At 40.1% G+C, this 27,388-nt stretch overlaps 1 protein-coding gene and 1 long non-coding RNA gene across 2 annotated transcripts in view; one reads left to right on the plus strand and one right to left on the minus strand.

Moving 5' to 3' along the window:
• Positions 1-27,388, plus strand: part of uvrag (UV radiation resistance associated gene) — a 67,641-nt gene that overhangs the window by 32,955 nt on the left and 7,298 nt on the right. Inside the window, exons 13-14 of the mRNA XM_008332265.3 lie at positions 5,528-5,603; positions 24,038-24,129. Of these exons, the coding sequence (XP_008330487.1) occupies positions 5,528-5,603; positions 24,038-24,129 (168 nt within the window). The remainder of the gene's footprint in view (positions 1-5,527; positions 5,604-24,037; positions 24,130-27,388) is intronic.
• LOC107990069 (uncharacterized) lies at positions 12,128-14,798 on the minus strand. The gene is made up of 2 exons (XR_003052979.1): positions 14,627-14,798; positions 12,128-14,220 (listed from the first exon to the last, which is right to left on the minus strand). It is a non-coding gene; the product is annotated as an uncharacterized LOC107990069 (long non-coding RNA).

Raw genomic sequence — 27,388 nt, forward strand, 5'->3', positions numbered from 1 at the left:
TATTTCATAAACTGTGGCGTTCTGCCACAGAATAGAATCAGGTGTTGGTCTGAACTGTGTTACCCTGCGGCAGCTGGTCTCAGACTGGAGTCTGCAGTGCAGTGTTTGACAGTAAGGTGTGGGAGATGACTGGTCTGTTTAGTAATAATTTTGATGTGGCCATTTCAGGATTTCCATCCTTCCTCCTCCTCCACCTCCATCAGAGATCTTTTTTTTTTTTTCAAAGTTAGTGGACTTCAGCCGCATGTTGCACCCACATTTTGTCTCATGGGGAGCGCACTTCCAGTGTTTCTGATTGCCTGGGGGTGAAGTGGGAAGATCTGATCCAGATGTCTAGCATTTATTCAGACCAGTACTTTGCTGTTTAAAAGCCTACACTGTGTCATAAAATCTTTCGCCAAATTAAAACAAATCTTTTAGTTTTAACTTCAGTACGAGGTAAAGGGTATGGTATTTATGGTAGTATACGACAAAACATACTGTGGAAGTACTGTAGGTCCTGTATGAGGCTAGGGGAACCTGTGAGGTCCGAGAGAGTTATTATTGTTATAGTCCTTTAGTGGTTTTAGGTTTTCACTTGGACCACGTGCAGAGTAAAACCAAGAATTATATCCAAACTTATCCTGTCATGCCTGACGTCGCTCAGCAATAACAAGGTAAATCACTGTAGAGCTGCCGGCAGGTAAGACTTCCTGCAACGGCAAGGATGGTTAAACAACAAAACAAGCACCCGTTCAGACAGGTTTAGTCTTATCTTTTAAAATGTATAGATATTTATATATCTAAAGTAACTAACATATTTATATGTTTGTACGTTTTTTTTTAAGAACTGAAATCCTACCTTTTTACATTTTTTGTGAGATGTTAATATGATACTCAGTGAAGACTGCTCTTTTTCCAGCGTTGTAAAATCAATCATGTTACCTGAGGATTATCATAAGCACATGCTCAGTGGTGTTACATAGTAACTGTATTCTTAAATGAATAGATTTCAGATGCATCGTATATGGGAAACAGTCCGAATTATATTTGAGCAAATACTTTATTATTTAAGCCTGGACGTCAACTACAAAGACACCACAGTACTGGACGCACTGTTTACTTGTCTTTTGAGGTTTTCAACAAAATTAGTCAAGGACAGTGGCAGAAACGTTATGTTTATTTTTCTTCACTCTTCATCCATACTTCATTGAAAAGATAACTACAAACATGTGTGTGTGTAGTCGTTCTCTGAGGGATGCAGTAAGTTGAAATAAATGGAGCAGCTAGCTCTAGACGGTCAGTTAATTTTTTTTTCTTTCAGAGAAAATTGAACCTTTTAGTTGTGAATAGTCTTTAATAGGCATGAAGTGAAGGCTGAAGGATTCTGACTAGTGTGAACTAAGATTAGCCGACACCAAATTTACTGCTTGTTCTTAATATGCTGTAGGTTTTCCTGTTTTTTTTCTTGGGCTCACTTGGCCAGCGTTAGTATATATATAATTGTTTTTGATCTGCTGACAACTGCTTTTAGCTGTGAAATATTTGTCCTAATCATATGTTATAATTGTTTGGTCGAGGCCAAAAGAAGCATGTCATTGTTTTGCTATTGTGTTAAATGAATGTTTAACTTTGATTTGGTCTTTGGCTTGTGAATGTGTTGGATGGCCGTTGTTCAGACGTAGCTGCTCTTGTCTTGTGCTTCGCTCTGATTTAAACCATGGAAGAAAACAATAGGAAAGGAAAAGAGAAAATAAGATTGTAGGGGTTGGAAAGCACGGTCAGCGGAACTCTGGCTAATCTTAAGGGCCGTGACGAAAATTTGGTGTGACGCAGCGAGCAACCACCACATCACTCAGGAGACACTTTAACAGCATAGACCAAGATGCAGAAACAGTTACACAGGGGTCTTAAGTGCACCAGCGGTCATTAAAATAGCATCCACTGACAGATGCTCATTGTAATCATTTTTCAGATATTGAAAATTACAGCCCACTGTGATTTATATAGTAACCACTTCCATTAGTGGCTTGACACTTGCAAGGCAGGTGTGTTTTTTTCGAGCAGACCCAAATGATTTATGAGCCTGTGCTTTTGAAATCACACATTAAAGACGTTGTGTAGTCCTCTACCCCCTCACCCTGTACTTCCACTACAAATACCGTTAAAGCGCAGCGTCAGTGGCCAAGCCTTGTCTCCGCCATGTGCAGGACTGTTGTTTGCACATTTTGCAGTATTAATTAAGATGTCTAAACACGCAGGCCAACACATGTGGAGACTTCAGCCTGTGTATATATTACAGCAGGTCAGCCAGTCACTAGGCCTCTTCTCACTATATTCTCATGAACCTTGATATGGCTGTGCATGACCACCCACTCACATGCCTGTGTCCTTTTTTTCCCTTACCTATTTTAATACAATAGACCCCAGAGGCAAACAGAGAAGTCTAAACACTTTGGCGTGCTCGAACATATTTGCTCCTTAGTTTACAAAGGAAGTGCGTACCCATTAACCTTGTGGTTGTGTTTTTCTAATACGTAACTTAAACAAACATACCTGCAGAGTTAACAACCATTTTAAAACACAGCAAACCTAAGATGGACTCGATACTGTGCATACTTTCATAAATGTGAAAATCTTAAAGTAAAATGTAATTAGTGGCAGTCTTATCTTATCTTATTTTCCCAAATAGCTTTTGGAATTAGCGCATAAGAAGTACATTAGCACATTAGCACATTAGGCAGTTGCCTAAGTCTCCTATTTAAAGTGTTACGTTTATTGGTTGTTTCTCCTTCGGACACAATCAGCCATGTTTTATTGAAAGGTTCTCTTTGTGAAAAACAGGCGTCTAGACTGTGCAGTGTAACAGCTGGTAGGCCGGGAGTGTACATATTCTTTCTCATAAAGACGAGGGACTTTCCAAGGAGATGTAGCTTTTGTCTTTTTACTGTTCCGTGGCTGCACACTTATTAACTAACACTGACGTGTCTATAAACACTCACAGGCCACACATACAAGTGAACTGTGGCTGTGGGGGAGATTAATTCATGAAGTGAAAGAGGAAAAAGTGAATTCATCCAGAGAGGCTGCATAACAGAAGGTAGAAAGGTGATTGATATGCTTTTTTTTACCCACGGTCAACTCGCTTTCATCTCTTTCCCCGTGCACAGAGTTGAATATTAGCTAAACGAAAGCTAGATTCATGTTTCAGCAATCAGTCCCAAAGTGAGTGGCTGTGTTAATTATGGCGCTTGTCATATTCGGTTTGTTGTGTTAGTTTGGTCCTTTCGGCAGCAGCGCTGCCACTGAGGGGAGCTGGAGAGGTGCTGATGGAAGAAACGCTGTGATTAAGGGAAGTGAGGAAACACAAGGAGCAACGCCGCAATAGAAATGATTTGATTTGATATAAATGTACAACAAAATTACACCCAGGCCCAGGAGGTGATGCATGAGCTCATTTCAAAACAACAGAAAAACAAAGTTAGTTTGAAGGAACAAGTGCCAGACTGTGTGTGTGAACTGTGTTGGTTTTTACCTGTTTATTTTGGACTCTCTTTCCCAATCTGCCAAAGAGGAACTGATTTTTACCAGAATATTGCTAAAGGCCATTTACTTCCTCCTGTTAACTGTTAGGACTCCTAATGAGTGATTTAATTAAGTGTTTGGGGTTTTTTGTTTCTTTTTCTGTTTACCTATTTTACTTTCTCCTTGCTTTACCAAACATTTACTCATTAGAAGGAGACTGACTGCATCAGGACTATTTGTCCGTAAGAATGATTGTCAGAGCTCTGGGCTCAGACACTAGAACGCTGACGTTCTACAGTTTATATCTTTGTCAGCTTTGTGTCTCAGCAGGGAAATCCATGACGGATTAGATTATTTATAAATTGATAAAATGTGTTTCACATACTCTGTCCACTATCCCTCTGTCAATCCCCCTTTCCTGTATAATCATATATTTGACTTTACTCAATGTCCCTGGGAGGAATTCCCTGTTTTTGGTCTGTCCTGTAAGACTTTAGACTCAGTGGAGAGCAGTCATAAATCACTATGCTGCCACAAGCAGGAGTGCTGGAGTGTGTATTCACGTGTTTGCATGTGTGTGTTGGAAGCGGCTCTGTTTTGCTTTTCATGCGTGTTCATCATCAAACAAATCCTATCTGTTGGTGGAGAGGTGATATCGGGAATGCCAGGAGCATACGGAGAAGGCTTGTTGTGTTGTTCTTCCTCTCTCTGTTAGTTATTTCCTGGTGCTGAGATATGACCCCTGGCGTGCTGCTTTCTCCATGAGGCCCTGGCTTCATGTCAGTGATATGGAGGACCAGAAAGTGGCTGCCTGTGTAGCCCCCAGGCTATGGTGTGTCTCACTTTTTGTTTGCCAGTGTTTGCAGCAACATCCTGTTAGAATTGATTGTGAGTCTAGAATGATATCCATCTGTTAAGAGTTTACATCAGAGCTGCAGTGAAATGTGATGGTGCAGAGGTGTTTACAGTGGGCAAGGGTTAGAATGACATAACCAATCAAAGCCAAACCAGCATAAAAGATGGGAAAAAAGTGATTTTATATTAATGATGACATGAAAATTATATGTTCAGGTTTTTTAGATCAGAACATCCAGACGTTTTCTTCCACACGAACGAGGGTTTCACTGACCAAGAGGCGACTGGTGAAGAAAGTGATCACAAAAAATACTGTAGATATATAAAAAATAAATAGAATTGTAATGCCACATTTTTGTAACAGGCTAAGCACATAAAAGTCTGTTGTGTATGGAATTATGTGATATTGTCGATTAGATTTAGCTTTTTACACGTCAATAAGATGTGAAATTATTAGCTTTTTACACGTCAATAAGATGTGAGTTCTGTGATGTTCACAGTGGGAGAGTGGAAATAGGTACAGTGGCAAAGCGTTTCTTTACGTTTCTGCGTGGTAATATTAGTTATGTTGTCAGAATATTTTTCCAGTTTTTATGCTCCACATCTTCATCTTCTTCATCTGTGCCTGAACTCTCCCTGTGTAGTCCTCACTGAGACATTTGACTGGCACCAAGGGACTTTCCCACCAGGCTGAAAGGAAAAGTTCTCTTTGTTGCTTCTCAGAGACAGATGGACAGGCTGTTTGGGCGCCTCTGCCCTGTTTGATATTTCAGTTTAACAAGATACGAAGGTGGCGTCTGTGGGACGGGATCACAGATGCTGGCCCAACTTGTCAACCATCTGCAAGTGTTAACCCACTGTAAACACTGGTAGCTGCCTGACCGGGAATGTCAGTGTCAGGAAGAATTCAATGCCTATTACAGGGTGGAGGAGCCGCTGTTGTTTGAATCATTCAAAGTAAAATGAACAAATAAGGAACCCACTTTTCTACGTCCTTATCCCCCCTCCCCCCTACTGTTTTAACAAACCAGTGTTGAAACAAAAATATTTTCTGGCCTGTGGAGTGTTTGTTTGGAGAGCCCTAATACCACTCGCTGATGATGTTGGTGTTGGATTTCATCGCTCATGTGTCACCATTTTTGTTGAGTGTTTGTTCTTCGTTTTTCAGATTCCCCCTGTACCAGAGAGGAGAGCGATTTCATTTTGAATATGGGGTCTACTTACTGAACAAGAACATCGCCCAGGTAAATGAACACACCACCACAAGAACTTTGATCTGTATGGAAGAACCATCATTCAGGTATGAACACCTTGGGTCAACAATGGACATTTGTTGTTGACCCCAGGAGTCAGTTAGAATGAATAAAACTGGTGTACACACACAGGTGAGCTGCACTTTTAGAGCCAGAAAACATTTACCTCACAGGACGACTGGGCAATGAGTAGAAGAAGAAGATAAGGATACGTCAAAGAAAGATACGTCAGGCTTATTAAAGACGGCCAATGTGTTGACCCGGGTCACTCCCTCTGCTCCTCCTTCAGACATTTCACACTGACTTTTATCAATTTGCATTCCTTTTTTCCTCCCACTGCACCCAGGAATGAAGGGCCTCTTCACAGAATAAGACTGGGACTTGTTTGCACATCCATGCAAACACTCTTCAAACCACTGTCTTTAAAAGGGTTTAAGGTGAAATTATAAATTAACTGCTGACATGAAACAGAAGCGTTTAATCAAAGATGTTATTTTTTCCATTAGGTTTTCAGTGTGAAACAATATGAATGAAACAGAATTCTGTAAATTTTGTTTTCTGTTATCACCATTTCACCAACAAACATATCCTTTTAACATTAAAGGTCTATTTTTCAGTAAGTAACTATCGTGAGCTGAAGACAGTGTGACTTTGAGTGACAGGACGCCCAAGAAACCAAACCCAAGTCCAAGACCACCTCAAGTGTGAAATTCTTTTTATTTAGTCTTTGAGAAAACAGTGTGTAAGTGTAGTAGCTTGTCTGTCTTTTAACGCCCGTGTAGAGCATCAGTCCTTTCTCGGGATGAAATTTCAGCTCTCATCCACGGCCCTGTCTTATGCGTCCCATGTGTGCCTAAGTACATCCGTGTTAAGAGTGAGTTATCAGGTCGACTCAAAAACAATTTATCTGTGCCACATGAGGAGTCCTGCTCCATGTGAGAGTGATAAAAGACTATTGTTTCAAAACTGAAGTAGTGGTAAACATGTCAGTGTTGATAAAACAGAACTGACCACAAACAAAGTTTCTTCTCTCCAAGTTTAGTCGATTTCTGTTCACCACATTAAAACTGTGTACTCCTGTCAGTTGGAACTTAACTTTCTTGGCTAAAGCATCACTCGTGAACTAAGTTTGGGAGTAAAATCAAAGAAAAGCATGAGTAAACTTATTGCTCTCATCCTGTGAAAACTTTGTCGTTCCCAAAATCGATGGCTGTTAGACTTTGTTTTACTCTCGTTTCACAGTTTGAGCTGGAGATGAATGTAGTTTTGGTCCTCAGTTATTATTGCTGTTAATATGATTTCCCAACAGACCGTGTTTTACAGACAGTGATTTTGTGGTTTTGAATTGTACTACTTCATGATTTTAATAGCCTCCGTGGGTTAAGCCATGCACAGCTATGCAGCCGCCGCTCCGTTTGTGTGATGTCTGGCTCCGTGATACAAAGCAGAGGTCTGGTTTCACAGCAGACCTGGCTGACAGGCTGATTGGCTAGTTTGCTAACTGACTGGAGCCTGGGTGGAAGACATTATCTGTCCATTTCTTATTAAATTTCCCCTTTGTGACTGTGTTTGAAAGTGATAGAGGGAAGCTGGTGCAGGATCAGGGCCGCAGCAGGTCACCCTGCTTTGATGTGGCAGTGGAAGAAGTTTGCTTTTATTAGAGCACATGTCACGGGGCCAAGGCCAAAGATGTGGTGTCTGCTCAGAAGACTGGATGTCAGGTGGTAACACACTCCCATGTTGCCACTTCAGATTAATTTGTTTGGAAAAAGAGGAGGTAATTGAGGTTTTAAAAGAGTCTGTGCTGAAGACCAGAAAAAAAAACAAAAAAACAATTCCTTACTTTTCTCCAACAATATAGATCAAAGTTGCTGGTGATGCAACACATGAGCGTGGTTAAAGTTTTCATTTTGGTCTAAAGATTTACATAGAAGATATACAAATATTTTTTAGTTTTGCCATCATCATTTGGTTGTTGTGTGATTTGAGTGTGAATAATTTATTCACATTTGGGCCTAGATACTGAGACTGCTTTGATCTGTATTTACACAGAGACAAATTACCCAGGTTGCCACAGCATGCCACCGTGTTGTGAAACAGGCATGTGGAGCTAATTACTTGACCACTGATGCAACATTAAAACTCCTGGTTTGAAGTATGTAGAGGGAGGAATAACAATTAGTTCTCAGTCACTAAGCTTGGCATATCATATTTACTGAACCTCAGGCAAAGGAAATAGAGTAGATGGAATTTAAACACCCTTGATCTGTTGTTACCCGGCCGGGTCACCTCTGGGTTCAGCCTAATTTCTTTATCCTGGGGAATACGCCAACAGTTTTTTGACCTTTTAGTCAGAATTTTAAACAATGTGTTGCAGGCAGATCTCCATACTGGTGGTCCCATGCATTCACCCGGGTGGCCAATGTGGCTCCATAAAACATGGCTCTCACTCATAGGGGAGTCTGAACAATTTGTGAGATCCAGAGGATTGCTAAAGGAGACTTCTGGAAAGTATTTATCTCCTTTTACTTTGTCTATTTTTTCCTACCTGATTTATTCCAAACCTAAGGCCCTTCCTTCAGATCGATGTGACCCCAGTCTAAAGAGACGCCACATAACGTTGGACCTACCCTTTGCAGCTATCATTCGATTGTGTCGATAAAAACCATATGACTGAGTAGAGTCATAGAAAAAGTGAACATTACACAGCTCCCTTTCACGTCATAACTCCCTTAAACCTCAGAACAACCTGTCAAGTTTAAATTCCTTGCAGAACTCCATCTCCAGCTCTTACTTTATTAGCTCTAAGGCTACAACGAGGTTTCGAGTCTCCTTAGTGAAACAAAAGTGTGTGCTAAAATCGCACATGAACTCAGTTTTTCCACAGTTGACATTCCTGTAAGCAGTTGTGTGTTTACTTTTGTTAGTTCACAAGTCTGTGAATAAGGAATGGCTGTGTGGAAAGAACCATTGTGCAACATAGGTAATCAAAATATGATTAGCATTGTCATACCTTAGGGAATAGTAAAGTAGAAACGATGCAATCTCTCTCACTTGCCCCCTTCCCAGTAAATGTAGGTAACGTATGTTATCAAAGACATGATAGCATGATGGCTAGCTGTGTGTCCCAGCTCAAAACCTAGAAATCCATAACAAAGTAAGGAACGGGATATTTGATTTTTATAGTATTTAAACTAGAAGTTAACAGAGAGAAACTTTATCTGGATCAATAGATAACAACAGGAACTCTGCATATTTCCTTGAAGGATCTTTATGAGAACTGGAACCCTTTTAGAACAGAACTATTCCAGGTTTTCCCCCATGAAGCCTGTTGGTCTCTCCGTATTCGGCTGAGGCTTGTGGTCCGTGACTCAATTCTCAGTGTGTTCCAGAGGACTTTCCAGCAAACAAAAAGGAAGAAAAACAGCCGATTACATCTCCACTGTCCCTCTTGGAAAACAGCAGCCTTCTGTCCTCTGTCGAGCTGCCTCTGCAGAAACCTCATTGGAACAAACAGACTCTTCAATGTTCAGAAATCATAATGCGGCCCACTGTATGCTGTTTGTTTACCTGAACCCTGCACCACTGCTCCCCAGGCTCCGCCACCATCTTTGCTCCGAGACAGACAGGGCCTGGAAGTAATCAGGACATTTCAACCGTTTGCTGCCATTCATTGTCTTTATCCTTACATAACGGCCACATCCGTTTTCTATTTCTCAAGGATTGATACAATAAAACACATAATGGGCAGCAGAGGCACCAGAAAATGCAGCGCCATGTCAACGTAATGTACCTCACTTTTGCCCTCAACAGCACAGAGTGATGGAGAAATGAGGGACCGAATGACGTCCTCTTTTAGGCTGTGCCATAAATGTGTCTTTCTTGCCTTGGCCATGTAATGAATAGCCTGCATCTGCATTCCCCCTTAATAGTGGAAGAGTTATTGAGCCTCTGTCAGACAATGTGTTTTGCATTTGAAGCCCATTAAGGTGCCACTCCTGACAAGATCTCTGTGTTCCACTGACAGTTGAAAGCAGTTCATTAGCGTGCTTTTTGTATCACTTTTCAATCAAGTCATTAATTTAGGCACTGGAGTTAGAGAAGGACGCATCGTTGGCCTGTTTACAGCCTTTTGTGGCAGCAACAGCACATTAGGCTAGAAGGTGTTTATGATGACTGGATTATAGAAAAACGTTGTTTAGAAGAAATAGGTTTGGACATGTACTGAGGAGAAGTGATGAATATGTTGGATAAAGGATGTAAGACATGGAGTGACCAGGTGAGAGGAGAAGAGGAAGACCTCAGAGAAGAGCTGTGGATGTTGTGAAAGAGGACATGGAGATGGAGGTTCATGTCAAAGCAGAGGGGGAAGTTGATGGGGTGAGTTGGAGGTTCATGATCGGTGTAACAACCACTGAAGGGAACAGAAAAAAAAAATCAATGTCCTTCTTTCCAGACTATCTGAATTCTTACAACAATAAATACATCTATTTAAAAAAAAAAAAGACATGCTACAAGTGACAGCAATCACAGCTCACTTTAGAGACTGTTTAGACCTTTAGACAGTTTGGTTGAACAGACTGAGGTGAAACTTCAGTCTAAAATCTCTGCTGTGGAGACTTGAGACGTGAATTTCCTTTGACGTGTGATGGAAAAGGAAAGTTGTTTTGTCGCCATGTAATTCTCTTAAACCTCCCTTTCAAGCAATCTTTTTACCAGCACTGGTAATTAACATCCAGTACACATCTGCATATCTTCATGTGTTTTCTCACCCTCCCTGTTTGAGCCCAGGTTTTCATCACATGGCTGTAATTGTTGGTTACAGTTTACATTTGGTTCTGTTAACTAGGACTTCGGAAAGTTTCTGTTCCCGTTTCTGGGAATAATAATGTAACTTGTTTAGCTTTCCTTAGTTCTAATATATTATTGGTATCATGTTGAATTTTTTTAAAAAAGTACTTCAAAATATGGAAAATACATAGTTAGCTCATTACACTTGGTGGACATAAATAAGCTAGCGTTTACTGGGTTGTTTGCACACAAAGTCCAATTGGAGAGAGAAGAAGAGTTATAAGATGCTTCAGAGAACGTCATTGCACCAACTCTGTTGTTTTTGTGCTCTCCACTCGCCGTCAGCCAGAGGTCTCTGTGATTTAAGAGCACTTTTTACACATCCGCTGTAAGTGTATGTCACTGTTCGTCGGTTTCCAGTTTTGGGCCGTGAGTAAATACTAAGACCATTGGTGTGCTGTGATTAGGCCTGAACTCCAGGGTTTTATAGGGATTCCTCTGGACAGCCACCTATGACTTTATGAACCACTTAAATTCAGTTTAATTGGATTTCCACATATTGTGGTCGGTAGTTCCAGGTTTGTGTATTACCACAAAGGGGAACCAGAGGAGCCTAATCCACTAAATATAAGGGGGGAAATGAAGAGTTACCCCCCACCACCACCACCACCACCACCACCACCACACCACTGTTTGTATCTCTCTCTGTCTCTCTGTCTCTTTATCTAGATATACAGTACATTTTAGAGAAACTACATGTAGGATGGGAGAAGTGATGGATATGACAAACTAATGATCTTTTATTTTCTATTTTTTTGAAGTTTCCATCCACTTACAGTATATGTTCCTTCCTTTCTTCACAACAACACCACGTCCCATATTTATAGAAATTGATTGCCATCCTAAGATGTTACGTCGACAGGTTTATTTGCTTTTAACACTTTTAAATATTTTTTAATTCCTTTTTAATCCACCAGTGTAGTTGTGTTATGGTCTTTGGCCGCTCTGCTCCTTCATTTACTTTATAGTTTAATGTGCTTTCCAGCTGCTTGTTTTGAGTCTGTTCTTCCATTGTCTGTCATAGTACATTCCACGGTATACAAGTCGACTTCTCCAACAAGACCCTTCTCTTAAGTTCATTTCCCTGAGCTCCAGATCAGCAGCCATTTTTTCCTGATAATATCTAAAAATGGCTCCAGTTAAAAGGAAACCAACTCTCAGTAGATAAAAGCAGAGCCCCCCCCCCCCCAACTCCACCTCATACAGTACGTAGCAAATTAAGAACATTTTTCACAGGAGGATCTCTCTTTCTTTGATCAAATTTATGTCACATTGATTAAACATCATTGTTGAAATCTGTTAAAATCTTTTTTTAAATGGCATTCCCTTTGTCTTTGACATTAAATGACTTCAAAGTCAAGCCCAAATGACGCTCCTTGCTCCTGGGCTTTTTTTGGCCCCTCACTTGACATGAGGATGAAGAAGGCAAAGACCAAGTACATTATATGTCAGCAAGTTTTTATAAACTTTTTTTTTTTTTTGTCAAATTCACACAAGTCACAGGAGTGTTTGCGAGCGGAGGTTATACATCATGAGCTCAGGGCTTATTGTGGCTCAGTGACATTAAACAGCTCTTAGAATAAAACAATGCTGGCCCCATCTGGTCAGTATTTGAAAGAAAATCAGCCGTGCTGGCTCTGCGTTAGTCCCTGTATCCTGTGCAGTTTCTGCTTACATGTGGATTTCATTACAGCCCTTTGGCTTCAGCCAATCAGCAGCTTTTTTTATTTACATTATCACAGCAGCAGAGGACCACAGAAGTGTTTGCAGTATTGCTCATTGTCAGTTTAAGAAGGTCCTTGTCCACGTTTTTTTACACTGCATAGGTTTAGAATAATGGTATGTATCTGTCTGTCTATTTTTGTATCTGGCCATTTTGACCAATTACTCATTCCTTTCTTATATTTGAAGAATGTGTACTTTGTGTGGAGGCAGGATGTCTTTATAGTTGCCTTCTTTTGAACTATGAAATCTGATAAATTGATGTTTTAAAAATGCAACTGTACACGTAAGGACAGTAAATGCCAACTTTTCTGGCCTGCATGACTTTGTGATCTTTTATTGGACATTCCTGTAACACAGGTGAAAAACATTCATCCTCAGCCATGAGGTTACATCAAAACCAATATTTTCCTCATCACTTAAGTTGTACATTCTCCTCCGCCTGTTTGTCCAGATTCTCCTTTATAATCCTAGGAGCTAGACAGAGGCCATATTTATTACTTCACGTGTCATCTCTCTGTCTGGATCTTTCATTGCATTATTATTTATTTGCACAGATTTAAATTATTTTTCAGAAAGCTACAAAAGAGGCCTCTGGGTCATGTACTGCATTTTGGCCAGAGCAGATGCGGCTGTATATTTTTTCAGTCTTCTCTCTCACCTTTACATGAAAGTTTGTTCATATACTTCTGTGTACAATTAAGTCAGTCAATGCACAAGTTACAGTAATGGAAAGGTCTTGAGTTTATTATGACTTTTGCTTTTTAAAAATGAATAATACAGTGAAAAAAAGGTACTCTGCTGTCTGGGGATAACCGTTCTGTTGCGTGCCCTTGTACTCTTTGTTTATTTCAGCATCAGTCTTTACTTCATGTCATGTCAGTTCCTCTGACACTTCTCTCCATCAAACATAGCCTCACCTCATCTCTGTTGACCCGCCATGTCGGTCTCCATTACTCTGCCAGAAGAGTGTGATATGGGTGGAGTGTCCTCCACTGTCATCTCCTGATCTCAGCCGTCCCACCGCACCTCTGTTATTAATGAAGTGTCTGTGATGATACCAGACCCACTGCCCCAGCCGACACACAGTCGTTTTACAGTTACTGCAGAAAAAGAGCGCTAATGAAAGGAGCTGCTACATAAACACCAGCTCAGTTTTTTTAAGAAGACAACTGCTGGTTGTGTTCTGTTTATTTTCCTTTTTTAAAATACTGTAAACTTTTAGCTTTGATCTGAATACCTTTTATATTTTCCATCTCGTATGACGCCTGCAAATTATACTTTAATCATGTCGTCTAGTGGCAAGTAATACGAATTAATGGCACATCACGGTAGAGTACAGCCCTGTGTTGATCGTAATAGATATTCGTGTTTGAAGTACACATATATAAACATAGTAATTTGATTTACTGCTACACGTGAAATATTGAATCCAATGTATGGTTTTTACATAAGTTGATGTCACTGGAATCTGTCATCCACAGCAGATTGGGTTTGATTGCATCCCAACAGTTTTATTTGTTGTTGCACTCCAGGTTGTTACCCGTTATTACGCCACGCAGCCTTCCCCCAAAGTTTTTAGACAGGGTTATTGGTGATACTGTTGTTGTTTCCATGGAAACCGGTCCTTTAAAGTTAAAACAAGTCTCTGTCAAGTCACTGCCTTTTACTTTTCACTACAATTATGATGCTGTCCACAGAAACTGCACCCTGCCTAAGTATGCACCCAATTGCAAATATAAACACGATTGCACATGTCGTAATTATTTGTGTCAGCACATGTGTTTGGCTTTTATGTGTTTGGAATGTCAGCCTCACGACAATTACTACAGTCAAAGTATAGCACAACGTTAGTTTGGAGAGGTGGAGAGTTTGGCTCCTTCCCGTGGCTGTGGTAAACCGGCAGCCAGAGACATTTGCTTGGCAGCAAGTACAGCGTAATTGGTCTTCTCCATCCTAATTTACAAGGGATCCTCTGGTTCATAAACGGCCGGCCAACAGCCCAGACAATCTGCATCCCTCTGTAGACTGTAGTCTGTAGACCTCAGTGTGAAAAGACATTATTTACCTTCAAACAATCCCACTATGATTAGTAATGTGTCAGGTTAGAGATTTTGGAAACATGTACTTAAATTTAAAATACTGGATTTATTACTAACACTGCTACAGTCTGCAAATTTGAAGGAAACATTTTCATAGACTAAATGAAAAAGAAAAGAGGACTTAAGGTAGAGTAAATGAAAAAGAAAAGAGGACTTAAGGAAGTTGACAAACTTTTTTTTAACACTAATGGTTGATTGTGTCATAATAATCGTGACAGTAAACTAAAAAGATTAATCAAAAACTCTCCTTTATTAGCATGCTAACTGATGACAGTAAGTATTAAATTTACAGGGATAATTCAGTCAGTCTCTGTTAGCAAAGATGGGGTTGTGGCTCACCAGTTGGTGCTGATCTTTATGCTGGTCCAAGAATGCAGAGAACTTGGTCCTATCACCATCATCACTTAATCATATTGTTTAAGGATCAGGAGAGAGCTGAAGTTTGCCTGCTTAAAGGTCAGTGGTGGAAACCATTGGTCATTGTGTGTCCAGACCTGTCACATAGGGAGAAAAAGACTGGGTTTGTATGGCAGTCCCTCATCGCAGGGGGAGCGGCAATCAATATGGAGGAATATTTGAAATTGTAGGGGGGAGGACAATAACACGGTCCTTCCTTTGCAAGCATTGTGAAAGCATGATGTCATGGAGATATCATGCATGGCTGGTGAACTGGCTGCCTGCAGTCCAGATCTGTCTGATATTAATAATGTCAGAGGCAGGATGAGAATCAGACAGCAGTGATTATGGACTGTTATGTCCTTTAAATAGCAAAACTGCATCAGTCAGTTTCTTAGTTACAGGTTTTTAAGTGAATGTCACCGAGTAGTAAACTGGCTTCTGTTTTGGAATGTGTAGCAAAAATCAATCTTTGAAAGTATGCAACTGTAACTTGGAATGTTGTAATCAGTCTGTCAGTCAGACTTGTAGCCTAACATTTGACATCATGTCTAGTTGTGTCATCATGAAGCTTCAAAGGAAAAAAATAAATGCCAGGAATAAATATATGTATAGTGATAAACACTTCTTTTGGGGATTCACATATCTCAAACCTACAGTATCTTACCACTTTGTAGGCGACTTTAGTCTGTAATAACTAATAAGTAAACTTGTCTTCAACATTTTCATGTACACAATTAATACACATACTGAAACTTCAGATAAAAGAGAATTCACTCTTACGTGTTACTTGATTCTTAACTGCATCATTTTCATTTTATTTAACCAATCACCTTTGGTCTGGAGCAGTGATTATCAACTGGCGGCCTGCAGGCCAACTGTAGCCCACTTTTATTCTGTAGTCATTACTTTTTGTGAATTGGTGAGTGCAAAAAAGTTGACACAGACTTCACATGTACCTTCAGCTTCCTTTAGCAGTGACCTTTTAGCTCATTAAAGTTAGAAACCACACATCAAACCTCACACTCTCTGCTCCATGCTGAGATTAATGGAATCCATTACATCGCTGGCCACCAAATGTTTGGGGAGCCAAAGAAATTAGACTGTACAATAACTATTTGTTTTTGTTCCATCATTTTTTTTATGTTCTAAAATTCCATTTGGATCAGGTTCCTCAAGTATTTGGTCACATTTTAAAGCCATTTAAAAGTTACTTTAGTAGGGAAACTTCTGCGGCTTTTTGGAGAAGGATGAATTAGTGTTTTGTGTTGCATCTTTATGGTACAACTGAAATACATCCATGTACAAATATGGTTACCATTTGACTGGTTGATTTGAGAGACCTTGAACTCTAGATAGCACTCATTTTGATGATGTCATAATTCCTACTCAACCAGTTCAATGTCAGATCCCCATAAATAAATAATCACCAAAGCTTTGCTATGTGGATCTATTGAAGATGGTGGTTGTTGTGTCTAATTATCATTACAAGAGTTTTTTCTCCATTTTTATAGACTTTAAATTCCATGAACTGCAGCCAAATGCAGTGCAAAAATAACCTTTAAATCTGTGCAAGATTTCAAATAAACACATCCAAAAGTCAAAAGAATGCACAAATCAGTCCAAAGACTCATGTTTATGTTGTCTTTGTTTATTGTTTCATTATGCTCCCTTTCAATGTTTCAACCCAACAGCCATTATCTTGCACTGCTGTCTCTTCAAACTCCAGGGCTGATGAAAGCACCAGAGAGGCCAAGTAACAAGTATATAATCTCCTTTAAGGATGTTTAGTTACACCATGCAACAAATTCTGAAAAATTATGTGTTCTTCTTAGTACTAGTAAAAATATATTCTATGTTTAATATCCTGTGTCTATTTTTTGTAGTACTTGTACGTCACAGGATGATGTGTACTTAGCCAGGACCAGAGGCTCTTGGAAAGTTGATGATAATCTCTGATCTTTTCTGTGAAAGCTCAGGACATTTTTATCTTTTGTCTTGTTGCTAGACTCAGTCATTATTTAGCTGTCCTATCTAAGTAATAACTCTTACTCCTGCCTGGAATAGCCTGGCCTGCTACACTCAAAAATATATTGTCCCTTTGTACAGTCTGTACGTAGTATTTATTATTGTTATGAACATTGAAAGTCCTTCCCCGTGTATGTTAAGACAGATTTGACTCCACACTTGTGAATTTTCTCTCTAATCTCCATTTACCTAAATTCTTCCACGTAGCATTCTGATACCTTACTAGAAAAGCAGCAGAATCTGGCTGCAAATCCCTTTGAACTTTGTGAAATATATATTATGTCTGAGCTCTAATCTAGGACTTTGGCTTACTGGGACATGTAGCAGGCATGTAAAACGTGCTAAAGACCAGACACAGTTATTTCCTAGGTCAGTTTGTTAAGTTTGTATCCATATTTAGCCAACATGTACTTAAGTTTTTTGTTAAAACATAAATATAAAAGTGTGTTTTTTTGTGAACTGATGATAAGAGGGAAGTAATTAGGAGTATATCACAGATAAGTTTTTTTTCAAATGTTATTTTAAAATTAATCTCATAAATAATGATTCAAACCAGGAGATTTCAGAATAATCACTTTCAGTAATCATCACATTAAATGCAAATTTTCAAGGAGCAGGGTTGAAAGTTTGTCAGCTACAGCTTTCTTAACAGTTGCCATAAAAGTGTTTAAAGGTGGAGTAAAGAAATCCTAATCTTAAAGAAGAAAAAAAAAAGAAAATAATGTTCTCATTCACAAGAAGAGGATTGGAAAGAACTTGTGGCCAACATTGACCTAGGGTAGACACCTGCCCACAAACCACATATTCCTCCTTTCTCTAAAGACTTTAATTTTCCCCTGGGACACTGTGGAAACACAACATGCATTTAAATAAATAAATTAAAAACACATTAATTTAATTCCAGATAATAAAATGAGTCAGACTGGACTCTAGCTAAATGTGTGCTCTGTCAGCCAAGTCTCTCCATACTAGTTTCCTATTTTCACTCGGCCATAACACCTTTGTACCCTTAAGTTTTTGGCTACTATTCTAAATTAAGATTGAAAATCTTTGGGTGATATTTGAAAAAAAGGAGAAAAAAAGGAATTCTTAAAAAGAAAAATGTAAATCTCCATATCTGCTAGTTTAACCTTGTCCAGAGTCCACCTTGTTTATGTGTTGGGTTACTTGGTTCTGCTCAGTTTCAGTGTTACAGTAGCAAGGGTCATTAACTCGTAGGATCAGAGCGACATCAAGGATGGTTCCAATAGATGTCACTGTAGCACGCTGCTAGACTGATCTGCCCCCTGAGTGACCAGAACATACACAGACGGAATATCCACTCCTTGAAGGGATCTCATTAAAACTGTAGGCATGGCAGTCCCCACCTCCCTGCAGTGATTGGGGTCAGAGGAGACTAACATTGGTCTCTTGTCACTGGTGGTCTTACTAACTAAATTTCCTATTCATCTCACACAGCTTTTCCCGTAATTATGTAAATCTGTTGACCGAATTTGGCAGCAATATGATACTCGGCGTAGTGAAACAACAAGTAATCCTGCAGACGAATCTGGTTTGAATTAGAGTTGCTTTAGAATCTGACTGGAGCACAGTGAGTTCACCACACCTGTATTACATTACCACAGTGTGGAAGAGACAGAGAAAAGGGTAGAGCAGGGAAAGTACAAGCCGGCTAAGGTAATAGATGTTAAATGGAGTGGAGGACTGAGGAGTATGGAATATTTTTAAAAAATACTGTTTTATTACACGCTTTTTGAAAAGGCAACAAAGACAGGAAGTACAGGGAATATTACATTTCACCTGTTAGGAAGTTCATAAGCATCAAATTAACTCTGCTGTCAGGCAAATCTGAGGAGCACTTAGTGATGGGTTTGCTCTTTGGTTAAAACTCTGACTGTGATGTACTGCTGTTGAATTCGGTAGTATCCTTACAATTATTTTATAATCTACCTATCCATAATAAAGTATATTTGTTTATTTTAGAGTATGCTTTCTATATATATTTTAGTTTGGTTTATTAACATCAGATGCTCGATGTCCACCATTTAATTGACCATCAACTTACCCTGATAATTCCTCGTATATATGTAAACAAATGTATTCAAATATGAATTGGCATTGTTACTCCAAAAGACAAATTCTTGGTGCACTGTCTCACAATGACAATAATTCACTTTCACTTAAAACTTATTTTCTGGTCTTATCATCTGGGCCAAACTCAGGCATTGTGTTATTGGGTTTTCATTATCAAAGAAAAAAACAATAACGACACCTCTTGATATTGCATAATTATGCTAATATCGTTTGGCCTGTATCGGACATCCCTAAGTAGCTTTAATTTGATCATGTCCATGAGAATTCATCATAAAAAAAACTCCTATTTATTTTGTGCCAAAGTTAAAAACACTTTTCAGACCTTTACGTGTAGTTCAGCTATTTTGTGATTCATTTGATGTAAGTGTGTTCCAGAATAATAATGTAACAACATGTGTTGTCAATCTCTGTCAAACTATTTCATGAAACATCGAAAAGATCTAAAGGGATCTCCTGAGTATGTAAATCTGCCTATCTGGGGGTTGTACTGCGTCCGACCACTGGGAATGATGTGAGGTCAGTGTGTGTGCGTTCAGAGTTGAAGTCCGCTCTTGAAAAGCTGCCCACAAGAGCTCTTCTGGCAAGCAGAGAAACAGATGCAGTTTAATCTCCTCAGCTATATTTGCGGCATGCAGAGCTGTAAACACAAACAAAAAATAATTAGATCGATATGTCACTCTGTGGCCTTGTTGAAGCAAAACTAGCAGCATTATTAAAGGATTTCACACAGAACACGCATGCACAGACTTTACAACTTCTATAATGAGCAGAGTAAAACTTCACCTGCTGCCAGGAGGAAGTTGGCTGTCGAAGTGTAGCGTGAAGGAATCATCTGCAGACTAAGTTTTGGCAGGAGTTGTTAGCTCCCTAGGTGTAATCGTGACCAAACACCTTGTGTGGGCCATGTGGGTTCCACGCTCCAGCTAAATTGCTCTGGAGGACGATACATGCCCCAGAGCTGCTCTCACAAGCTGATCAACAGTGGGACATCAAAAATGTACAGGGCAGTTTCTTCCCTAAGCATGTCTGTATTTAAACATTTGACAAGCAGCCTACTTTTAGGATAGTTAAAAAATAAAAGCGTACCAAATCCTTTTTTATCATAGTTATTTAGAAACATTAATTAGTGAGATAGAAACATATGGTCATTGATTTCTGTTATTTCTGATTGTATCGATTTAGCATGGCAGCAACATCTTGTGTAGTCTGGAAACATCAGTGAAGCACTCTTACCTGCATGTACGCTGATAAGCATTTTCTGCTTGATTAAGTAGAGCAGACAAGTGTTTCATTTACTTTATGTTTTTTAGTACAGGCTTACGGATCCTCGGCAGGAGATTCACGATACTGAGAAATTGTCATTTCCCATGGCTCTATTTCTTTAAATATGCGGCCAGTGTAAAGGCTAATGTCTGTTTTAACCTTCTGCTCTCTGCTAAAGTATCCAGACAACGGTTCGACCAAAGGGAGGAGCACCTGGTCACTTTAATATCAAGCTGTCACGAGTTCTAACACAGCCCTCTGATTATCTTCCCTGGAGAGCTTTTAGTCCATGTTCTATATGAAAATATATGTCCTGGACAAAAGATCACAGTGACTGTACGTGATGAAGTTTGATTTGTGGGCTTAACATCTTGACACATAATATGCAATGCACTTGATGAGGGTCTCCTGTGTGCAAGATCCTCTCTCGTCTCCGCTGATGATGGAATCCTCTTGTCAAATGATGCTATAAATGTGCACCTGCTAAACAGTTCGGATGTCTGCTCTGACTAGCTTCTTTGGTGACCTCACAGAGGATGTTCATGGGGGAGTTGCGTATGGTACCTTGGGCGCCCTCCTGCACCACATCAACAACAATCACCCTCAAACATCTATGCAGCCCTCCCACATTCAGGGGTCTGATCTGAAAGTGATTGCTACTGACAAACTCTGCGAAAGAGTAATATGTAGCATAAGCAAAGCTGCTTTTGTTTAGCTGCTCCACAGAACTTAAGGCAAACAGGCAGACTTTGCCCAATGATGGGTGGAATGTACTGTAAACGGTCTTGGGCCCGCCAGCTCTGGGTTCTTTGACTGTGTTTATCTCTGGTCATGGCTCCAGTGGATTGGCAGGCTCGGGCAGGATACACTTCTGGTATCTCTCTGATGTAAAACTGTCCTCAACTGCTTAGATGTGGTTTGTCTGTTGCACTCTTTTAGGAAAAACACAATCACACCGCAACTTTTTAACAGCTGCAGACCCTCCAAAGCCTGTGATGGGATTTTCTTAAATACGGATATAAAAATGGAGGGCATTCTTGACACAAAGGTGTGAAGAAATGAGACCAAAACACATCTGCTTCCTTATGTCATCATGTTGAGGACCCCCAGAGGTTGCCAAGGCACCCTACACATGCACAGTCTCACCATTTAGACATCAATGGAAGTTCTGGCCTCTATCTGGTTAGCACATCGCTAAGAATGCTATGGCCAGCAGGAGTGCACTTACCACAAACAGCAGCACACACATTCATCAATAGAAGGTTTGAAAGGGAAACAGGAAATGACAGGAAATGACAGGCATTATCAAGTGGACTGGTTCTAGGCAATTTTTGGTCTGGTCAATTCTTTTTTACATTGCACTATACTAACACTCAAGACATTTTTCCTTGAAACTGGAAGATAATCAACTTAATTGCTTCTGGAACTTGATATTGGACACAATTTCTTTTATTTATTTATTTTTGTTTTCAGCTGTTTGTAATGCCACGTTTTACACGCAGCTTCTAGCCATTAAGCGGTTTCTTTTTCCCTCTGCATGGCAAGATTCTCTGTTTTCCTTGCCGCTACATGATACCACCGGGTCAGTAAGGTTTTTCTGTTTATCTCTGTTGAGCAGAGAGGATGGGAACCCAGTTCCGTTTGCATATTCGACAGGATATATGTCTTCCCATGGCTAAGTTCATGCACATACAATCAACAAACCCAAATAGTACACTCTGAGAAGAAGTCTAATGGAGTTTCCACAAGGGAGGGCCAGTCCAGTTTATGAATATTGATATTCGGAGTCTGGCTGCCTGAGTTCTGGGTCAGCAGTAGAATTGCAGTATTCTGTCTTCCAACTTCTTTGAATGTGTTTAACACACCTCATTGCAAAGAGGGTGTTGCAGGAGCAGACAGACATTAGATGTGTCGGTGCACTGCTGCCAACCCGACACTTAGCGAATTGCTGCAGTTGCCCACTGTCAGGCGTTTGACGAAAATTTAAGCAGGCGGTATCTTCTGTGTTGGCCTGGTCAGAGGCATGCACAGTGAAGAGTGCAGCCAGATTCTTGACAGAAGCAGAAATCATGTACTCATGCGCTTCCAGGAACATTGGCCTAAAGTTGGGTCCCCAATGACTGGCTTAAATCTGGTCCATAGTTCGGTCCCCCACTACGAGCCTGATAGTAATATGACATCACGCCAGCAGTGTCATCAATCGCACTCTTGTCTTCATACATATATAGTTTCAGTTTTTAAACAAGATGATTGGAGGCAGGTTTGCATTCCTACATGAGCTGATGCTATTTATCTCTCCCATACATTCAGACACACAGCCATATAATTAGATATAGTGCTCATCGCAGAGATATTCTAGGGTTGTGACACAGACGGTGCTATGAATACCTGATAAAAGTTTTTACACAATCTTTGTTTCTTAACTGGTTTTATTCTTAATCATGGCCTGTTTTGTTTTAAATCATGTTCTCTTCAGCCAGCTTGTGTACAGTATTATGCTATTTGGTCACATCCTGAGTGTAAACTCTGAGCTATGAATAGGTCTCTGTGTTGTTCTTGAACTGTGTAGGTTATTGAACAGCGCATCACAGGCATGTTTGAAAGGCAACACTCTGCTCTTGTTCAACTCCCTGATTCTGGGTTGCTTTTGATGAAGTCTTCCTCTGATATTGTCAAAGCTGTCAACTCTTTAACTCACACATAAGGGCAGGTCGCAAACAACAGACTGAAGCACTGATGTGGACTCTTGAACACTTTGGAACATGGCCTTCACATACCACACAATTCTCACCTCACAGATTCCACATGGTTCTCTGGCAGCTGCTCATGGAGACTGGGATTTAGCCATTTTATGTTGAGTAGAAATCTGACACACATGCACATGTGGCCTGTGTGGAGTTTGTCAGCGTGACCTTTCTTGTTGAAGCCCTTTCACCACTTGTCTGTGCATTAATCACATATTACAAGAGCCACTAAACACAACAACTGTGCCTTGATTGACTACTGCAGCGGTTACTAAAGAGAAAGGCTGGATTAAATGTGTTGATGTGTTGATGATACACTGATGTAATTTTTTAAAAATCTGTAACATCCAATATCCAGGGCAGAGAATAGCAACATTTGTCATTTGAGGATGATACATTTCTTCTCTGGTAATCCTTTCATCGTCATTTCAGTCACCCCGTACCCCCTGCAGTTTAAAATGAGGAGAATTTTATCATGTGTCCTTCATCCTTTGGCAAGTGTGTGTGTGTGTGTGTGTGCGTAGAAAAGAAAAGAGTGGTTGTTTTGGCACCCAAGTGGAAACAAAACAGATGTCATCTAGTGCAGGCAGTGTATGTGACAGAGGGGCCTCAGCGCTGGACGCTGGACGTGTGACGTGATGTTCCTCTGCTGGTCAGTAACATGGTTTAAATAAACTCTGCAGTACAAGAGCTGGCTTTCTGTGACATCGCTCAACTGTTGGAGATATTTCTGGTATTTCTGACCTGTTCCTTGGTTCAGACTCGAGTGCATCCTTGTAAAATACAGCTGTAAAGTACACAGAGAGAAACTTTGAATGCCAAATGTGGAAGTGTGACCATAATTGAGAAGTGTAACTGGATTTTTAGGTTAACATTTTGCCCTTTTTCATTCTTAAAGCAAATCTTAATTTTCTTGCCTTCAGTATCTCACCCTGTCTTTCCACAAACCTAACATATTAGCACACACGCCTGGTATCAGGGAAGGATGCCCATTTTGTGTCGGGATGACCGATAGTCTGATGGAGAGAGTAGAAATGTGTCACGGTGGAAGTATGTGAGCTGCAGACCTCTCTTGGAGGTATATATCTGTCTTCTCCTAACTACATCCAAACGTGGAGAATGTGGACATGTGTCTTAGTGATAGACCAGTACACACATTTATAGCCCAGTACCATGTTGGAGGTTGTTTGAGGTTAATGATGCACTATGTTTATTTCTCTTGCAGCTGAGATATCAACATGGCTTGACTACCCCAGACCTGCAGCAGACACTGCCCAACCTAAAGAACTTCTTGGAACATGGCCTTCTGGTTCGGTGGTGAGAGTCACACACTCTACAACACTTATACAGTATAATGGCTTCATAAAATATCGAAGCCTCTGATGCTTGATCAATTTTATATGTCAATGTAGTTGATCAAGTGACACCAGCTGGTAAAATCTGTACTGTGGGACAGATGTGCTTTTTTGGTAAGATTTGCATGTTCTTTCCCTCATTACTGACCTTTAGTACGCACAGTAAACATGTCCTTTTGAGAAATAAGTTAACTTGAGACTAAATGGACGTTTGCTCTAAATGTGCAGGGTTTACTTTGCATTTCTCCCAGTGTCCACTGGGATTGTCTCCAGATCAAACAGCGTAGCACAGTGGTGTGGCTTGGGAACTGCTATTCAAATAGCCAGGCTAATGTGAGCTACCTGCATTGAAAATGTTGCACATATATTTATTCATTTAAACTGAAAATACTAAATATATACATCATATGTTTGGGTACTGATTAAATACATGTAGATGTATGGCACAATGTGCTTTGATTACAGTATACGGTCACTACTACAGACTAAAGAATTCTATTTCTATTGTCATTTCTTCATTTTAATTGCTCATGATCTGTCAGCACTCTCTTTGTGATACCTGGTAGATCATGTTCTACTTATTGGACAGCCCTGGCGTCCACCAACATAAGCAAATACATTTTCTTCTGTAAAAAGGAAAAAAAAGATTTAACTGGAATCTTTTCAACAGTGGAATTGAAGGCCATTAAAGTCAGGGAACACATTGCATATTATTTAAACCCTTGCATTTAAAATCCAATGAGGCAAACAGGAGCTGCTTTGTCTCTACTAGGCTGAATGTGCAGATCACCTCCTCTCTCCTTCTGCAGTCCTGTGGCCTTTATGTAACCCTTCACTAAAACCTGTGGCTTGCTCTGCGTCAGGCCTCAGCTCCACTGCCCTGTAAAAGAGAAAACCGGCTTTGATCTCCACTCTACTTCCAGGGTCAGCAAAGGGGAAAATGTGTATTACGCACATTAATTGAATAATCTTTTGTTTTGAAAGTAAAGAAGTCATGAAAAGCCTGAGCCCTGAACCCCCCCAACCCATAAACTCCCTGCCCTATCCTTCTTTAATTGGTGATGGAAGAACCCAAAGATAGCTCAGATGAAAGTATGGACCCACTAACACCCTGGGCTGTGTGTTGGTGTGTGTGTGTTGACAGACGTGGAGGGGTTTTAGGAGGAGTGTTGGTAGCAGTGTAACCATTCCATAGTGGCTTGGCACACTGTGACAAGGACACCACAGGGACTGAAACAAAAGCTGTTCTGTGCTGAGTCAGACGTCATCCCGTAAGGAGCAACACACTGCCTTTCTGGACACACTATTACTCTGAAAACAGACACATATTTGTGGACAACAGAGAGATTAAACACAGAGTCAGTGAATCCTGTTTCACCCCAACCCTTCCTACTTTGGAGTTTAACATTCAGCTGTGTTGTTACAGATCCACCAGTAGTCATTGTGAATAAGTAAAAGGTACATATGATCCAACACAGCCACGGTTGTTAGGCTCACTGTGAACTTGCTGGGTTCATCATTCGTACAAGTTGTTTGCCAGGATTTCAGCCAGTGTTCAGAGACATTAGGCTTACGGGTGTCATCTCATCACTCGTGTGCAGGATAAAGTTTCCTTTGAGACTAGGAGTCTGGCTGTGGCCATAATACCCAACTTTAATGCCTGAACATTCTTCACAAGAAATATGCATATACTCTATATAAAGTCATTAACATGACGATGGAAAAGGCATCCACTCCGCAAAGGACTGACATGGACTATTTGCAATGTAAAAACTGATATGTGCTTGCACATTAAAAAATGTCCTTATTACTCAGTGAAAAGGTTAAAGATAACAACACAGTCAGTGAGCTTATCATGTTGCCCAATATTTGTAATGTTATTTGAAGCATTTCTGAAGCCCATATCCACAAGTCTTACTACTTGGATGGTTAGTTTGGGTGGCATTTACAATAGACACACAGTACTGCTGCTGCACAGGGAGGAAGAAAAACTGAAGGAAATGAAATATAAAGTTGACATTTGATGTTTTTAGAAGCCAGAGGAAGACTAATGGAACCAGTGAATGGATTTTTATCACTCCAGAGACCAAAGCTAAAGGGGAAGGGCAGTATTTAGAGGAGTGGTAGGCCTTGGTGTTTTTATTCCTTCCAATAGATGGGTCACGATAAGAAGTGTATGAGTCTATACTTATGCTTACTCTTTCACCACCCTGATTTCTGAAACCAAACAGAGCAATTGTTAATCAGTCATTAAATCTTTTACTTTTCCTTAAAAAATGGCAGGCGACATGATTCGTCACAAACACTGTTGATTTTTATTCTGTGCATCCCAGCAGCATACATCCTTTGGCAATGTTGCTACAACACTGCAAAATATCAAAAGTTAAATTTGTCTTTACTTAAACCATTGAAGTTTGACTGAAAGTATCTGGTTAGTTATCGATTAGAAAAGTATGCAACGAAAGAAAAATAAAAAATTTGAGTCACTTGAAAGAGTAGCATTGAACATAAAAAACAAGCTTAAAAGTAGTAATTGCAAATAGGTTGTGCATTGCCCCCCCCCCCCCCCCCTTTTCCCCTTGCCTTTTTCCAATCATACAGTAAGTGCTTCACTGCAGATGAGACAGTAATCACTCACTAATCTCTGTACTATGAAGGATATTCACTGATTTTCCTTGTCGTATCATTAACTCAGATACAGTTTCCAGCAGTGGGACCTATGAAGTATGAATGTTTAAAAAAAAAAGCCGCTTGCAGCTGCAGGTAATCATCCTGTACACTCAATGTTAAAGTTGCCAATCCACTTTCTTTATCCTCTCCTTTCTATGGATAATGTTGTAAAAGTTGGGGCTTAGAGGAGTGCTTCCAGGACAGATTTGGGAAATATTTCTTCCTTCATGTAGAGTCAATTCAGCGTGCATTCAGTCTGCAGGGTGAGAGCATTACAGTCAGTGCCAAGTCCCTCACCATGGGTACTCTGAAGGATGGTTTGGAAAAATCAACAGACCAGAAGACATACATCATAGTGGGTTTTTGATGCTAATCTGTCGGCCCTCTGATTATTTTATTGCATCTATTCTTTAAAGAGCTCTGCCATCACCATCAACACACAATACATCAGCGCATACACAGTTAGGCTCTGCTGAAACAGAGACAGTGATTTTTTTTTTTTAAAGATGAGAAAGATGAGAATTTTTTTTTTTTCAAAAAGGTGGATCTAT

Source organism: Cynoglossus semilaevis, chromosome 19 (assembly GCF_000523025.1).
Source record: "Cynoglossus semilaevis isolate Cse_v1.0 chromosome 19, Cse_v1.0, whole genome shotgun sequence".
Lineage (NCBI taxonomy): Eukaryota > Metazoa > Chordata > Actinopteri > Pleuronectiformes > Cynoglossidae > Cynoglossus > Cynoglossus semilaevis.